This window comes from Tursiops truncatus, chromosome 16, assembly GCF_011762595.2.
Source record: "Tursiops truncatus isolate mTurTru1 chromosome 16, mTurTru1.mat.Y, whole genome shotgun sequence".
Lineage (NCBI taxonomy): Eukaryota > Metazoa > Chordata > Mammalia > Artiodactyla > Delphinidae > Tursiops > Tursiops truncatus.
The window spans coordinates 4,838,034-4,853,127 of NC_047049.1; the positions used below are offsets into that span (position 1 = coordinate 4,838,034).

At 47.1% G+C, this 15,094-nt stretch overlaps 1 protein-coding gene across 1 annotated transcript in view; it reads right to left on the reverse strand.

Annotated features, from left to right (window-relative positions):
- Window positions 1-15,094, reverse strand: part of DOCK1 (dedicator of cytokinesis 1) — a 517,745-nt gene that overhangs the window by 43,377 nt on the left and 459,274 nt on the right. The window contains exons 31-32 of the mRNA XM_033841901.2: window positions 6,911-7,000; window positions 5,936-6,040 (exon numbers count right to left, since the gene is read on the reverse strand). Coding sequence (XP_033697792.1) covers window positions 5,936-6,040; window positions 6,911-7,000 — 195 coding nt within the window. The remainder of the gene's footprint in view (window positions 1-5,935; window positions 6,041-6,910; window positions 7,001-15,094) is intronic.

Here is a 15,094-nt window from a genome sequence, read left to right on the forward strand (position 1 = left end):
GAATAAAATACCCAGGAATAAACCTACCTAGGGAGACTAAAGACCTGTATGCAGAAAATGATAAGACACTGATGAAAGAAATTAAAGGTGATACCAACAGATGGAGAGATATACCATGTTCTTGGATTGGAAGTATCAATATTGTGAAAATGACTATACTACCCAAAGCAATCTACAGATACAATGCAACCCCTATCAAATGACCAATGGCATTTTTTACAGAACTAGATACAAAAAAATCTTAAAATTTGTATGCAGACACAAAAGTCAAGGCAGTCTTGAGGGAAAAAAGCGGAGCTGGAGGAATCAGACTCCCTGACTTCAGACTATACTACAAAGCTACAGTAATCAAGACAGTACGGTACTGGCACAAAAACAGAACTATAGATCAATGGAACAAGATAGAAAGCCCAGGGCTTCCCTGGTGGCGCAGTGGTTGAGAGTCCGCCTGCCGATGCAGGGGACGCGGGTTCGTGCCCCGGTCTGGGAGGATCCCACATGCCGCGGAGAGGCTGGGCCCGTGAGCCATGGACGCTGGGCCTGCGCGTCCGGAGCCTGTGCTCCACAACGGGAGAGGCCACAGCAGTGAGAGGCCCGCGTACCGCAAAAAAAAAAAAAAAAAAAAAAAGATAGAAAGCCCAGAGATAAACCCACGCACCTATGGTCAACTGATCTATGACAAAGGAGGGAAGGCTATACAATGGAGAAAAGACAGTCTCTTCAATAAGTGGTGCTGGGAAAATTGGACAGCTACATGTAAAAGAATGAAATTAGAACACTCCCTAACACCATACACAAAAATAAACTGAAAATGAATTAGAGACCTAAATGTAAGACTGGACACTATAAAACTCTCAGAGGAAAACATAGGAAGAACACTCTGACATAAATCACAGCAAGACCTGTTTTGATCGGGCTTCCCTGGTGGTGCAGTGGTTGAGAGTCCGCCTGCCGATGCAGGGGACATGGGTTTGTGCCCCGGTCCGGGAAGACCCCACATGCCGCGGAGCGGCTGGGCCCGTGAGCCATGGCCGCTGAGCCTGCGCATCCGGAGCCTGTGCTCCACAATGGGAGAGGCCACAACAGTGAGAGGCCCGTGTATTGCAAAAAAAAGAAAAGAAAAAAAAAAAAAAGACCTTTTTTGATCCATCTCCTAGAGTAATGGATATAAAAACAAAAATAAACAAATGAGACCTAAGGAAACTTCAATGCTTTTGCACAGCAACGGAAACCATAAACAAGACAAAAAGACAACCCTCATAATGGGAGGAACTATTTGCAAATGAATCAACAAAGGATTAATCTCCAAAATATATAAACAGCTCATGCAGCTCAGTATTAGAAAAACAAACAACCCAATCCAAAAATGGGCAGAAGAACTAAATAGACATTTCTCCAAAGAAGACATACAGATGGCCAAGAAGCACATGAAAAGCTGCTCAGCATCACTAATTATTAGAGAAATGCAAATCAAAACTACAATGAGGTATCACCTCACACCAGTTAGAATGGGCATCATCAGAAAATCTACAAACAACAAATGCTGGAGAGGGTGTGGAGAAAAGGGAATCCTCTTGCACTGTTGGTGGGAATGTAAATTGATACAGCCACTATGGAGAACAGTATGGAGGTTCCTTAAAAAACTAAAAACAGAACTACCATACAACCCAGCAATCCCACTACTGGGCATATACCCAGAGAAAACCATAATTCAAAAAGACACATGCACCCCAATGTTCATTGCAGCACTATTTACAATAGGCAGGTCACGGAAGCAACCTAAATGCCCATCAACAGACAAATGGATAAAGAAGATGTGGTACATGCATACAATGGAATATTACTCAGCCATAAAGAGGAACGAAATTGGGTCATTTTTAGAGACGTGGATGGATCTAGAGACTGTCATACAGAGTGACGTAAGTCAGAAAGAGAAAAACAAATATCGTATATTAATGCACGTATGTGGAACCTAGAAAAATGGTACAGATGAACTGGTATGCAGGGCAGAAAGTGAGACACAGATGTAGAGAACAAACGTATGGACACCAAGGGGGGAAAGTGGCAGGGGTGGTGGTGGTGGGATGAATAGGGAGATTGGGATTGACATATATACACTAATATGTATAAAATGGATAACTAATAAGAACCTGCTGTATAAAAAAATAAATTAAATAAAATTAAAATTAAAAAAAAAAAAAGAATTCAAGAGAGCCTGAGATTAAGGTGGGGCCTCAGAGCCTGAGCACGACTTTCCAAGCTGGCTCCTACGGGTCACAGCCAAGAGATGAGCAGAACCAGAGGGGAGAGGGTCCAGACCAAAGCAGAGGCACCCAAGGCTCTGGGCCTCCCCTGGTGCTGAGAGGGTGGAGGTGGTGGCTGGACTCCCCCCCTGGAACGTTTGCAGTTGTCGTGTGCACAACGAGCTGTCAACGGATGACAGGGCAGAGCATGCAGAGTGGTCCTCCTAAAGGCTGGAGTCTGTCCCTCTCAAATGCCACTTCTGTCACCTCCACGAAGTCTGGAGAGTGCACCTGGGGGTTGTTTTGGGTGGCTGGGCTGGGCGACCTCGAGGGAGGATGATACGTAGGTAAGCATTCCTCTCTACTCAGGCTGTCTCACTGAGACCTGTCTCGTGACTCTGTAAATGTGTGTCAGGAACGTTCTGATTCCAAGACGGCACTGGTCTCCATACCTTCAGAGATTCAACAAGTGTGTTCTGAGTGGCAACTGAATCACAGAAAGGCGTCAATGGGTAGTGTGATGCTGCAGCTGGTTCTTGAAGCCCTCCACCTCCCCCCACCCATCTTCTTGCCCCATCTTAGGGCTGTCTCAACATCAATGAAAACTGCCACAAGGTTTTCCTTGTTGCGAGGAGCAGAACCCACAGAACCCGAGAAACAGGAGGCTGGGGGCTCGTGCTTCTCCTCCTTGGACTTGGTTGCTGTTTCATCAGGGACCCTGGGCAAGAGGGTCCAGGCCAGCTGGTCATGAGCTAGGGGCAGCCCTGTTATCTTCCCTGACCCTGGACGGATGCCAGAGTGCAAGGGTGGGGGGGGAGAAAGGGGAAGAGAAGATACACAAACAGATGCGTCCTAGAGCCTCAGCTCAAAGCCAAATTAAAATCTGTCTAATTAATGACTTTTCACAAAAACAGAGCCCCTGTGGCATTCCATTTATCCCCTTCCCTAGTCCAAAGTTATTCTGAGTCCTTGTAAATCACTAAAGAAGGAAGAATTTAAAATGTTTTTTCACTTTGTGCTTAGGTATGTCTTAAAGTACCCATTACAGGAGAAAAATGTACTCTTTCTTTAAAAAAATAATCTGAAGCAGAAACCAAAATACTATGTAGTCTTAATTAGAAATATGAATACACAGCACGGGCACCTGCAGGGCTCTAAAAAGCCAGACGCTTCAGAACTTCAGGGTGATTTAACGTATAACAGGCTACTGCGAAACTAGCATGCATTTATTATGCTTTACCCTAGAAGGAAGACATAATACTAAAAATGTATATAAAGGCTTTAACAGAAAAACACTAGTGAGTTATAGATGAACACACTAATCACATTTTCTAGAAATGTCAATTACTTTGCATTTTGAAGTGGTCCTTTCAAGCCTGAAAACAGGAGGGAAACGTACAAATAGTCAAAGATATTTATTCCTTGTAAGAATCATAAATATTCATACAAATGCAAAAAAGCCCAATGCGATCAATGCTTAAAGCAAAACAAAGCAGAGGGGGCAGCGAGTCAGTTCTCAGAGGCTGTGCTCCCGGCACTGAATGAAGTACACAAACATCCCACCCACTTTTTTGCAACTGCTAATGTCATTGGCAGATGGAGCCCCGACAGGTAATCTGTGAAGGTAATGAATGTATTGCTATAGGCCCACAGAATTATTCGGGGGTGCGGGTCAGTCAGTTCCATATTAATCAAGCCCGTTAAACTCGTTATTCGTACTCTGCATTTTGTCCTTGTGACGGGCAGGTGACCCAGCACGGTCCCTGGAGCATGGATCTCATGTGACCTCCCAGGACAACCCTGGCATCAGTTGGCTTGGGGGCTGCAAAATGCTCACCCCGCCCTGCTGCCAGCTCAGGACACCAGGACAGAGCCGTAGAGGCCTTAAATTACGGCACCGTCCAAGGAGGGCCACACACACTCTACTCCCAGCACAGCACAGGTCAGCTGTGATTTAGGGCCTGCCCCTCCCTCTCAGTCTTTCTTAGAGACACACACACACACACACACACACACACACGGAGGCATATGTACAGATTCACATACATTAATTAAAGCCTTGAGCAACAGTAGGTGACTTCAACTCAGGCTCATTATCCCCTTTGGATTGGTTTTTAACTTAAAGTTAATTTCAAAATCCTCCCTAACCTCTATCTTAGATGCCACAGCTGCACGATGAAGGTGTCGGTGTTAAGGAGAGACTGACCAGCAGTGACAGGGACAGGCCAGATGCCCCAGGCACCCAGCCAGGACCCTGCGTGAGCATATCAACTAACAGGTCACACCTTCTGGAGCTGGTCAGCCCTGCGAGGGCCACTTGCTGAAGTTCCTATACAGAATGACAGGTCCTCACCAAGTAAGTCCTCCCTGCTGGTGCCAGAGGGAAGGGACGTCTTATACTATCAGGGCCTCCTGTGGGATCAGAAACACCAGGGCCAAAGGAACACACCTCTGGGGCTACAGAAATCTCCCAACTGGCTCTAACTGCCCCAGACAGGTGCGCCCTAGGCAGAGAGCTCCTGCTTCTCTAAAACCAGAAGGATCACGCATGGTCTCCCAGGATAAGAGAAAACCAGGTGACATTAAAAAAAAAAGGTCATAAGAAATGACAGGAAATCATGGTCAATGGCATCCAAGAATGCGTTTTTGAGGAACTTTAACAATCCTACTAGCAGGCTGGGCAGCATTTATTTACACAGTTTCTGGCCTCATGATTACTGGGTGACGTGGCTGGTGGTCACAGTATTTCTTCCATCATGTGTCAAAGAGCACATGCCTGTCTCAGAAATGGAGTATGATTCTGAGTTTCCAGCACTGGGAATCCATTTCCAGTTTCTCATATAATTAAAAATACTCATGTTCATCGCAGTGTTATTCATAATAGGCAAAACAACCCAAAGTCTATCAAAGGACGGATGGATAAACAAAATGTGGTACATCAGTACGATGCAATATGACTCTTCCATAAAAAGGAATGAAGTTCTGATACACGCTACCACGTGGATAAGCCTTGCAGACATGACGCTCAGGGAAGTGAGCCAGGCACAAAAGGCCAAGTTTTATATTATTCCACTTAAATGAGGTCCCTGGAACAGGCAAATTCTGAGGCAGAAAGTAAAAGCGTGGTTGCCAGGGTCTGGGGGGGAGGGGAGAAGGGGGAATTATTGTTTAATGGGATAGAAGTTCTAGTTCGGGAAGATGAAAAAGATCAGGAGATGGATGGTGGGAATAGTTGCACAACGAACTAAATAAACTTAATGCCATTGAACGATACACCTAAAGAGGGTACATTTTATGTTATGCATATAGATCTTACAGAATTTTTTTTTTTTGGCCGTGCCACGCGGCGTGTGGGATCCTAGTTCCCTGACTAGGGATTGGACCTGGGCCCCTGGCAGTGAAAGTGCGGAGTCCTCACCACTGGACCACCAGGGAAGTCTCCAACCATAATTTTAAAAATACAGATAAATGTCTGAACAGGAGTTCTATTTGGGAAAAATGAGATGGAAAGTTTATATGCAATCAAAAAATATGATCAGCCCCTCTCTGGCACCCTAAGTCAAGCACAGAGCTGTTAAAATAATACAAAGAGTCGGACTTCGGATGGGAAGTCCAAATTCTTCCTCGGAAAGGGAAGAGGCTCGCTGCCCAGGGAGCAATCCTGACCCAATCAAAACAGAATCCAAAGTTACCCGAAGGAACGTGGGGAATCCTTGTCCGTAGTAACCGACAGCAAAATAGTCAGGCTTGGGTCTTATCACCTTGACGATGTTTTCATAAAATTGAGCCTGTTTTTTCTGAAAGGAAGAAAGGAAATGCATTTCAGGTTTGAATGGAGTAGTTGAACATCCATGCATCTGGATTCTTCCAGCTTTGGCAGTTCTAGTGGGTGAGAGGGGGAGAAGGTGGGGGAGTGGTGCTGACGCAGGCATTGAATTTAATCTCACCACGAAGCTTTGACAGTACTCCTCACTCACCCTCCAACATTCAGCAGGGGAATTTGACCAAAAAGCCAAATTCAGCAACCAGTTGTGATGTATAGGTGTTTTCATAACCAAAGAGGCACCAGAGAGATGGTTTTTCTTCTGATTAAATGTCTGATCTTTAGGATTTTTTTAAAAAAGGTATCAGTCAGATAATGGGATACATTTCAAGAGAATTTAAAAGGGCAGAATTCTGTTCCACATTCATGATACACATTACAACATCATAAGTCGATCTGCTGAATACAAAAACGATACAGCAGAGAAAGCAGTAGTTAGAAACCGATAGCTTCTGTGGCAGGAGAAAGGTCTGGGCTAGCCTCCATCCGTCCCCCTCTTGTGGACAGGCTCACAGTTTTAAACGAGTGGAGACTCCTGGAGACCTTTGGGCCATCAAGACCAACGTACACCTAGACTCAGCAGTTGTTCAAATATAAATCGTTCAGAGGCGTCTTAGAGTTTGGTTACAAAAGCTCACTGGGGAATAAAAAGTGGATACTCGTGGGCCAGAAAAAGCTCACTGGGGAATAAAAAGTGAATACTCGTGGGCCAGAATCAACCAGCAAATAAATCAAGTGTCCTCCTGGACAAAATGAAGGAGAATCCCAACGTTCAAAGGAAAAGAAAAATTCCAGAAGAACAAGCTGAGATTGCCTGTTCATTTAAAGAGAAAGAAAGACCTACCAGCAATTCGCTAAGTTGTTCATAATCGAATATCTCGTTTTCATACTGTTCAGCCAGTTCCTTGCCCAGGGCGATGGCCTCTTCCCACATCTGTGAGGGAAAAGAAAGCAACAAGGGAAAGAGAAACTCAAACCTGAATCCTGTGGTCAAAGAGTAATATGCCGCAACACAACTGTTCATGATGAAACAAGCTGGAAATACACTCGCTTAATCTGAAAGCACTGGAAAAATACAGATATTTTCTAGAGGCTCATGGCCTTTGGCTCGGGCATCAGTTGACCGAACTGGTCAGCTACTGGCTCATCAATCATGCTGGCCACTGCCCCTGGTCGGAGCAGTCAGCCGGCCAGTCCTGCCTCGCCTGCTGCTGGCCGCTGACGTCCATCTGTCGGAGCAGCCGTGGAGCTCAGAAAGGAAACCACAGGGCGAGGTTGAGAGGAGCGTTTGCGTAGAAACCACAGGCCTGATTTTGCTACTTTCCCAAATCATCCCATTTAATAAGCTCTATGTGTCAGTGGTCAGAAAGACAAGGATCTATTTCAAATCTAAATGAAGGCTTGCAAGGAGTTCGTGTTATGTTTGCAGATACCGTCAGGATGTAAAATCTGCCATCGTTTCGAAAGGGAGAATTTTTTACGGTAATGGTTTAAAAGTGGGTTTCCCAATCAGGTAACGTTTATTAAAATGCTGATAAACTTTTGACACGTGTGGATTAATTTACTGATACATGTGGTAGGCCTGAATTTCCCTTGTTTTCCTTGGGAAAAATAAACTACAGTGGTTTACTTGAAAAGAACATGGAAAATATGGGGGAACTATCTCCTCCAGAAAGCTTTCCTGGGTGCCACCCACCCTCCTCCTCTGTGCTCCTACAAGACCCAGGATTCCCCTACTAAAAAAACTTTGGGTAATGTACTGAAAGTGGAATGCTCCTTTGTCATTCCTCCTCAGGGACTATAAGCCCCTTGAGGGCAGGCCCTGAGCATTAACAAAACCTCTGGACCGTATGGAGCCCAGGACCTGCTCAACAATGTTTCTCAAACAGAAATGAAGGTTATTCACTTAGAATCAGGAAAGTGTCACACCACCCCACATACTGGGTCCCCAGACATGAATCGCTCACTTCTCCACTGGAACCGTCCCCACAAAGTGGTAGCACTGTTAGGGCAGTGACTGCAAGCTTATTCTACCTCCAGCGAGATGCCACCTGCATTGTCTTGTTAAAGTCCTTCGCCTTGTCAGGTGGGTATCTTTATTACACCTGGTTGGCAGATAAGGAAGTTGGGGATCAGACAGGTAAGTTACCTGCCCAAGGGCACACAGTGCGGTGTACTCGCCCCAGCTTGGTCTTTTTCTGGAGTTCTTGCTCTCGATGACTTAGCTGGAGGTGCTATAACAAAATCCCATACAACAGGTATTTCCTTCTCACAGTTCTGGAGGCTGGGAAGTCCAAGATCAAGGTGTAGGCAGATTCAGTTCTTGGTAAGCGTTCACCTCCTGACTCATAGACAGGCACCTTCTTACTGTGTGCTCACATGGCCTTAGGAGAGAACTTTCTCTTCCTCTTCTTATAAGGGCACTAATCCCATCATGGGGGGCCCCCACCTTAATCATGACCAAATATAAACATAATTACCTTCCCCAAACCTCACTTCCAAATATCATCACATGGCGGTTAGGGTTTTAACATATGAATTTTGGAGGGATGCAAACATTGAGCCCATAACAATGACCATGTGCCAGCACTTCCAGTGCCCCGCACCCCCTCCTCCTGGAATGGGTTTTAAAGGATGATAAGCTAGTCCCTAACTCCAGGCTCTCACTGAGAACACAGGGAGCCGGGTCCCATAACTGGCATACCCTTGGCACTGAACCCTCACCTGCCTGCCAGTCTTTGCCTTTTCTTAGTAGAACCACACTATCAAGGACCTTACTTATTACTGAATCACCCAATAGACTTAAAATGCTCTTTACACAGCTGCTACTTAAATAAACCATCTGCTATTTTTGATGAGAGAAAGCTATTCTGAAATTGCATTTTAATACTTTGAAAGTATTAAAAATAAGCCCAGAGTAGAAAAAGATTTCAGAGTTAGGACCAGCAGCCAGGGAAGAGAGAAAGTGGCTGAGATGCTCTTCCTAGAACCACACACTTCGCTTCCCAAGAAACCCTACCTGTCTCCTTCATCCTGCTGAAGCTTTGCATCCTTTGAATATCTTCATCTGTTGCTCCAGCTAGCGCATGCCCTTTGCCAGAGCCGAAGCTCATATTTCTAGGAAGAGGGAGCTTCTCCACTTGGAATGTTTCTTTTAAGCTCCAGTGACCAATTCCTCCCTTAGTACATTTCCATTTCAAAGAAATCATTACCTTTAGTTGTAGTTCTCATTCACTCGATTGATTTTTGTTTAGTTTTCTGCAAGCTAATACATCACTCTCTTTGCTGCCCAGAATCTTAGGGCTTCTAATTCACTGCTTAATCTATTTTTATCCTAAATGACAGACGAGATGCTTTAAACTATCAAAAGTAATTGTTTTTAAAAGAAATATGTCTTGAATAAATATTTTATCCAACTCACCCAGAGGTTACACAGTTGTGTTCTTTATCAGATTTTCTATAAACATACATTCCCCTCTCCACCCCCCTCACCCCGGAATGTTTTAAAGGATTCTGCATTAAGGAGATTTTCATCTACTTTTAATTGGCTCTACAGAGTGTGGGTTGCTCATATTTCCCGTGTGAATACCTTGGAAAATATTTCCGTGCCAGAGAGAAAACAGATTCAATATGATCGAGATTTAGATGATCTCGGTGGAAGAATCGCTTTAGCCTGTGTGATTGAATGCCCTACCCTGGCTCCATTCTTAGACAAGCAGTAGGCAGCCCCAAATGAAAAAGCACCCTAGCAACGCTCCGCTTTACTTTCTGATTTGAAATCCTTAGTCCATCTTACAGCATTCTTGGCCTTGTTCTTTTACTTCCAACACAGAGCACACTCTTCCCACCTCCTCTTTTTATCAGATGATCTCAGCTACATTCTCTTGAGATGATCACCTTTTCTTTCTGAACCTTTCGCTTCCAGGAAGTCCCATTTCTGCAAGTGTCATGAACAGAAAACTTTTTTTTTCTGATGAAATTCCTTCGTTAGTTCCAAGACTGAAGTGGCTGCAGAGCACGTATCAGCGATTGCTTTCCTACGGAGAACTGTGAGGTTGACGAGTGACCAGTTGGGTAGAATGACAACGTTGATCTAACAGGATTAGGGAGGCAGCGGATGAAAACCAAGATGGCAGCCTGGACAAACACCCTTTACAAATAATTCAGGCCAGTGATGACTCACCGGGATGTTGGTGTGCAACCACGGTTTAACCCGCTAACTAGCTAAGTCCCTCACCAGTGAAGATGTTTTATGGGATGCTCTTATTGCAGTCATTCTAAAATTCATCTGGCTTTCCAGGCAGCTGTTGGGAAAAGAGTCGTATTCAATCACCCTCTAAATTTCCAGTGCCCTGCACAGGAAATGGATGAAGAGCCAATGCTGTGGAAGATTCCAGAGCACTGTTTCAGGGCCCTCAGTACTGGAGGGGACCCATGTGGCCCAGAACTAGCCTTATGCCCTGGCCAGTGAGTGCTTCACTGCAGGAATGACGTGAGTGAGAATCTCTTTCCAGTCCCTTGATGATGATGGGCTGGATTCCCCAGGAAAGATGTGTGTCATAAGTCTGGATGGCGACTCCAAGGGGTGTGGTCCAGCCGAGAGGAGACCCAGCCAGTCCCGGCGCTGCTGCAACCTCTTCTTACAGAATGGAGACTCCTTATGGGCACCTCCACTCTCTCTAGGCCTCCCATCTCTCCCTGAGCCAAGCTGCATCCTGGGTCCTCCTGCAGTTCTCAGCTGATCTCCACTAATCTGAGCAAAGGCTGGACACTTTCTGAAGACATTTCTGAGAGTGAGTCAGGCCCCACTCTTCCAGCCCCTGCAATGGAGCATTTGCTCTGTGCTCTGCATCAAAGCTGCCCAACCGTGTAGTAACGACGCCACCCTCTCTCTGAGCGCACACATGACAGAGCCAGAGCCTGAGAAAGGGGGTCAGATGGGCTGGCTGCCCTCTGGTAGGGCAGGAAACCCAGTGGGATCTGGGACTTGGGCTGGACTTAGGAAGCCTTGCTGGAAAGGTTCTTACACCGACTCGAAGACAAATCCTGCCTTGTGGTGCAGTCAGGTACTCAAGAATTACTGACCATTGAAATCATGTTCCTTTTTTCCCCACAGCAATTCTTTATTAGTCCAAATGGAAAATGGTTTGCTCAGTTTTAATGCCCCGGGGAAAAATGGAGAAGGCATAACTTTTTTTTTTTCCTCCTAAAAAAAAGGATTTTTTTCCTTTTTCTTTAAGCCAGGACATCTGTAGTTCTGCAAGCCCTTAGAAAGCCTAAACCAGACAGCAAAAGATACCGCTGCCTTTTCCTTGGTGGTTTGATTGGAAGGAGAAGGGACACATCCTGTCACTCATCCCCTCATTCTGTAGATAATTACTGGGCACCTGTGATGGGGGTGGGTTCAGGGAGAACAGAGAAGGAACAGAAGTGTACACATAGCTCTTGAAGGAGGGCTGGAGAAAGAAGAGAAACAGGCAGTAGCTGGCGAGGGGAGTCAGAATGAGAGAGAATTTTTTTAAAGATGGGAGAAATCATGGCATGGTTGTAGGCGAGTGTGTATTAGCCAGTGGAGAGGAAAACAGTGCTGCTTGTCAGGGAGAGGGCGGACGGGCCAGAGTGATGTCCTGGATGGGGTGGGGGATCCCGGGCTGAGTGGGGGAAGAGAGGCCTTGGACATGATCACGGAGGGCTGTCCCCGGGGCAGGAGGGTGTGACGGGGTCAAAGCTGCCCCACACAGCCTGGCTATCACTAGCTGGAAAATCAATTACTTTGAAAAAGAATTCACACGTGAGGGAATGGAGCCTAATCACTCCGGAGCTGCTCGAACTGCCTGGAAGGAAGTAACACCTCCCTGGACGGATCAGAAGTCACTTCCCTGCCAGCTTTGCAGCCACGTGAGGCTTGTTCTGCTCCCGGTGTCTGAGCCAGCCTGGTACCCGGCCCCTCTGGGCGTTCACACATCTGACATTGACCCCATTTGAGAGACACTGTGTGATCAGCTGACTTCAAGTCTCTGGAGCTGTCACCCGCCTCTCCTCATCCCCGCTGCCACCACCTTTCCCTGGGCCACCACAGGTCAGGCCTGGACCACTGCTCCAGCCCCCTCCACCCCCAGGGCTTCTGTCACCTTGGAGCCAAAATCACTCCCTGAAAAGAGGAAAATAAAGGCACCCTTGCCTATGTTCATAGAATCTCACTGGCTCTTGTGCCTCATGGGGTAAGTCAAATCTTCCGGAGACACACAAGGCCATGGACAGACTGGCTCCCAAGTTCTCTGCATCTGTGTCTCCCAGGACCCCTTCCTCACCGCCCCCCGCCCCCCCCCCCCCCCCCGAGAGACAGGCTTCTCGGCTTCTCCAGAAAAGCGAGATGTCTTCGGGAGCCCTGGTCTTGACCAGTGTGATTCCCAGTCTTTGGAATCCCTGCCCTCCCAGCCATCATCTGGCAAGCTTTGTCTCATTCTTCAAGACCCAGTTTATATGTCACCTTCTCAGGGACAAGGAAGTCTCCCCTTTCTCCTCAGAAGAGGGAATCATTCCCATACCTGTTAGGTAGGTTGACTCAGCGCCTACCAGTGCAACAGACCAGAGGAGGGTTTTGGTACTTACCTGCTCATGCCTCGAGGTGGGCCTTTGCCCTCCCGCCCCCCCTGCACCCCGTAATTCATGGATGCAGGTGGCACCTGGCACCCAGGAGGCTGGGTGGTGGAAACACGTGTGAGGGGTCCTGCAGGGCGGGGCGTGGGGCAGCAGGGCTGTTACCGACTCTAAACCTTGATTTTCTCATGCTCTGATCATAAATCGCTCTTTTTCGGGGGCGAATCATAATTAACACATGATCTCTGAGCACTGCAGCCAAATTCTTGCTAATTGAACAGATTCTGGCAAATGTCAGGATTTTTGAAAATTCTGGAAATGCTGAGAACAGACCAAGAAGAGGGTGATATGACGCTCGCACCTGTAATTCCTCTCAATGACAGCTGTGTTTTTAAAAGGAAACTCAGAGGATGAGAAAATGTCACCCCCAATACTTAGAAAAGAAATCCAACCATTTCATCAGAAGTGGAAACCTGCTTCCAAACCCCTATTTTTAGTTCGTGAGATGATGCAAGATGCCTCCTCTTTTGACTTGGGCACAAGGCAAAGTGCAATCTTCGTCAAGGCGAGGTTATTTTAAGGGAAAAGAAGACAGAGCTCCAGCTGAAAAGCATCCCAGAGCTTCATACATCACATGGGCTGTCGGCTACGTGCCCCCTTTGCTGACGCTACCAGGCTGCTTCCTGGCTTTCGAGGAGGTTAATGCTCATTAATACTGGCTCCCTCCCTCTGACTGCATTTTCCTGAGAGCAGGGCTTCCACTTTAGACACACCCTCCATAGGGAAGCCTGGTAACTTTCAGTGCAGGGCTTGAACTAAGGGCTTTACTGAAAATTACTAGGCCTCAACCAAACACAATAAGACAATTCAGAGCACCTTCAGGACAGAACGCTCGACTGCCACGATAAAACCCGACAGTGGGCTTCCGGAGATGCAAAAACAGGTGGTAAAAAGAGAAAGGAAAAGGAGCAAGGAGTACTTATTAGCCCAGGAAGGAAGAAGTGCAGAAGAATGAAAAGGGAAACAGATGGAAATGCTGTTTTTTGGAGAGAAAGAAACAGATGAAAAGACCAAAAGCTGGGCTGAAAGACATTCAGAACCCTTTTAAACGGTGGAAAAGCAAAAGTAAAAGAATGATTTTTGTGAAGAAGCAATACAGAAAGATAACAGAACATAATTCAAAAACTGGAGTGTCCAATATGAAGGAGAAGAAAATCCATTCAGCATTGCTGCTTTCAGAGTACAAAGGCAGACAGACTTTTAATACAGTCTGACCCCAGTTTCTGGCGGGCGCCCTGGGGTGTCCCCGCAGGTGCTGGCGTCCAAGGGATGGGGTGGGAACCCGCTCCTTTAAGGGCCTGCGCTCACGGTTTCCAGGACACAAATCTGCCTTGGGTTCTGTTGGGAGTCCAGGCAGGAAAAGCCGGCCCGGGTCTTGGGAGAATCTGTCTTTGTTCCATCCACAACTTCTATAATGAAGGCAGCACGTAAGCCAAGTCAAGCCTGCGGAAAAGGCACCCAAGAGCGGCACCTCTGGAATGAGGACAGGGGTCTGCCCCTGGGGCTGCCGGGCAGGAGTGGGGGGCAGGGGGATGCCCTTCAGACGTTTCTGGGGCTCAGAGTCTGCGTCAGGAGGCCAGACCACACACGTGAGACAAATAAGCCCCATGTGGGCTTCCCTGGTGGCGCAGTGGTTGAGAGTCCGCCTGCCGATGCAGGGGACACGGGTTCGTGCCCCGGTCCGGGAAGATCCCACATGCCGCGGAGCGGCTGGGCCCGTGAGCCATGGCCGCTGAGCCTGCGCGTCCGGAGCCTGTGCTCCGCAACGGGAGAGACCACAACAGTGAGAGGTCCACGTACCGCAAAAAAAAAAAAAAAAAAAAAAAAAAAAAAGCCCCATGTTAGGAACTCTGTGGAATGTCTGAGTGATGGTGGCCTTTTCCAGCGTTTGCTCAAGCATTGGCCAGAATGTGCTTAATTCAATAAAAATGACACTGTTAACAGTGGGGGACGCTGCACATGTCGGGGATGGCGCAGGGGTACATGGGAACTCTCCATATCTGCTGTTCAATTTTGCTGTGAACCTAAAAACTGCTATTAAAAAACAGTCTACTTAAAAAAAGTGACTGAATACCCAGTCTGGGTGCAGCACAGGGCTCCCGAAGAGGGACAAACAGAAGTGTCAGACACAGCCTGCCCTGTCCCCAAGGAGCTCCAGTCAAAGCAGGACCTGGTGACCCAGGGGTGGACCCTGGCCCAGTTGCACTGCCATTACTGGGAGCTGCTTAGAAATGCAGAGCCTCAGGCCCCTCCCAAGACCTAGTGAATCAGAATCTGCATTTTTTTTTCTTTGGACGAACCATGCAGCGTGTGGGATCTTAGCTCCCCGACCAGGGATCAAACCTGCGCCCCTGTAGTGGAAGCACAG